General features: G+C 51.9%; 1 protein-coding gene across 1 annotated transcript; it reads left to right on the plus strand.

The window, feature by feature from the left end:
- The first annotated feature begins 960 nt into the window (after nucleotides 1–960).
- On the plus strand, nucleotides 961–1,359 carry PIRT (phosphoinositide-interacting regulator of transient receptor potential channels). Its single transcript, XM_009581834.1, has one exon. The coding sequence runs from the start codon at nucleotides 961–963 to the stop codon at nucleotides 1,357–1,359; it is 399 nt and encodes a 132-aa protein (XP_009580129.1).
- The last annotated feature ends 912 nt before the right edge of the window (nucleotides 1,360–2,271 follow it).

A 2,271-nucleotide genomic window follows, 5' to 3' on the forward strand; every position in this document is an offset into this window, starting at 1 on the left:
TTACCATAATGGCTTCTCCGTGCTAAAGGCACTTTGTTTCTGGGAAAATGTATTTCCTCCTTGAGTTGGTGATAAAATAATGCTTCAAAAAGCCACACTGCTGACCCAGCCATCGCAAGGCAGAGTGTTTTGGTGTGCTCCTGCTACCGAGCCCAAGAGCCCTCCCGCAGCAGCCTGCCCCAGCTTACAGCTGGAGAAATATTTCCTCTGTGACAGGCATTTCCCCATCTCTCATCTGTGCATTTAGATAGGAAATGAGAAGCTCCTGTGTTGCGGCTACTACAAGGCTGACATGTCTAGGCTGGATGTGGCAGTGAGGAACACCCAGCCCCAGGGGGCCGAAGGAAGCGCTCAGCCCCTGGGAGGGTGCTTTCTGCTCTCCCGCTGAATGGTCCTGACATGGCACACCTGTGCCTCAGTTTCCCTGCCTGCAAGAGGGAGACATGATCATGCCACAAGGTGCTGAGGTGTAATTTGGGATCTGGGAGGGAAAGCGGGTCCAGGGATACAGAGCTCTTCCCCACAGGCAACATCACCAGCCCTGCTTGCAGCACCCAGATACTCCCCTGAAAGCAGCCAAGAGCCCTGGGAGGTTAGTGGGTCCCAATGGACATCTAGTCATCCCACCACTGGATCCCTGTGGGAGCTGGAAGCTAGTGAGCTGGAAGGTCTCAGGACAGGGACTGCAGGAGTCCCACTGTCCATGGGTGGGCAGTGGGACTCTGCAGGCATCATCAGTCCAGCCTACCTCCAGAACCCTGTTGCCTATTCCTACATTTCATTGTTCTCATAGGTGTGATGCTCTTCTCTCCCTGCAGTGACCGACAAAGTCTTCTCCACCTTCATTTGACTTGTCACTGACTAATGACCAAATGGAAAGCACCCAATCCATCCTCCATCACTAGCCCTGCTCTGCTCTTTCTCTTTTGTCCTTCTCAGGTCTCCTCAGATCCTGTCACCATGGAAATTCCCCCCAAGAGCCCTGACGGGAGTGAGAAATCTCCTCAGTCCAAGGAGCTGCTGACCAGTAACACGGCCAGCACCCTCTGCATCAGCTCCCGGAGCGAGTCTGTCTGGACCAGCGCATCCAGAAGCAAGTGGGATATATACCACAAGCCCGTCATTGTGGTGTCTGTCGGAGCAGCTGTCTTCCTCTTCGGGATGGTCATCACCAGCCTGTCTTGCATCCAAAGCAAGAACAAAAAGGTTTACAAAATGTGTGGCCCGGCTTTTCTATCCTTGGGACTGATGCTCCTCGTTTGCGGCCTTGTCTGGATCCCCATCATCCGAAAGAAGCAGAAGCAGAGACAGAAGTCACAGTTTCTTCAGAGCCTCAAGTCCTTCTTCTTTAACCGCTGAAGGCAGCCCAGGACCTTTGCAGGAAGGCTCCCCTCCCCTCTACCCACCTGTGTTGGTTAGCCATAAAAAGAAACATGTTCTTGTACTCTCCTAGAGGATTTCATCCCAGTAAGTCTCTTCCCTACAGGTGAAATGCACTGTACCAGTCTCCAGTGTGAAAATGAACTTTGTATTTCAACCAAGTAATCCCAGAAAAAAAGAGAGCAGGATTTTGCAGCTGAGCCCAGCAAGGCAGGTCCGAGCTCTCTGCTTTGCCCTCCTGTCCAACGAGCAATCCAACGTCACACATTGGGAAAAGCAAAGTTCCTGAGTAGCCTGGCTCCACCCAGTAGCTTCCGCAAGATACATCAGCAGAGAGGAACCAACTGATTACAGAGTGTGAATAAAGCCAGGTGTGAACATTGCTGACTGCAAACTGCAGATCAGATGTAGAAACTGGGAGGCCAGAGATGGTTCATCCAGAGTCAGCGGAGAGGAGAAGCGGGACAACGTAGTTCCAGGCCACTTTGTATCAGAGGGAGGCCACCAGAACAGGCAACACACATCACCAAAGCTTAGGAGGACCAGATGTGATGCCCATGGTCAGGACTTTCCTGTCATTGAGCTATTACGACGGCTGGCTGAGACATGGCTGCAAACTGGAGCTCACTGCTTGCTCAGGGTGGAGCATTCACAAGCTTTATTTATTGCTTCAAAGCGTCAAGACAAGGAGCAGCATCACAGGGCAGCATTTCTTTGCTCCCCCTGGCAGAGGATGTTTAAGAAAGGCTGTTCCTCCGGGTCTGCAGAGGCAAAGTTGTTTTGCAGCATCTCTGCATTTGCACTGATGTCTGCCAGAGACATAAACCCGAACCATCAGCCTATTCATGCGACCAGAATTGAAACACAGGCAAGCGAGACAGTTTCGCTATC

Source organism: Fulmarus glacialis, unplaced genomic scaffold (genome assembly GCF_000690835.1).
Source record: "Fulmarus glacialis isolate BGI_N327 unplaced genomic scaffold, ASM69083v1 scaffold1437, whole genome shotgun sequence".
In the NCBI taxonomy this organism is placed as follows: domain Eukaryota; kingdom Metazoa; phylum Chordata; class Aves; order Procellariiformes; family Procellariidae; genus Fulmarus; species Fulmarus glacialis.

What these genes read in the sequence shown, in the direction of transcription:
- PIRT (XM_009581834.1), top strand. Translation starts at nt 961, where the DNA reads ATGGAAATTCCCCCCAAGAGCCCTGACGGGAGTGAGAAATCTCCTCAG.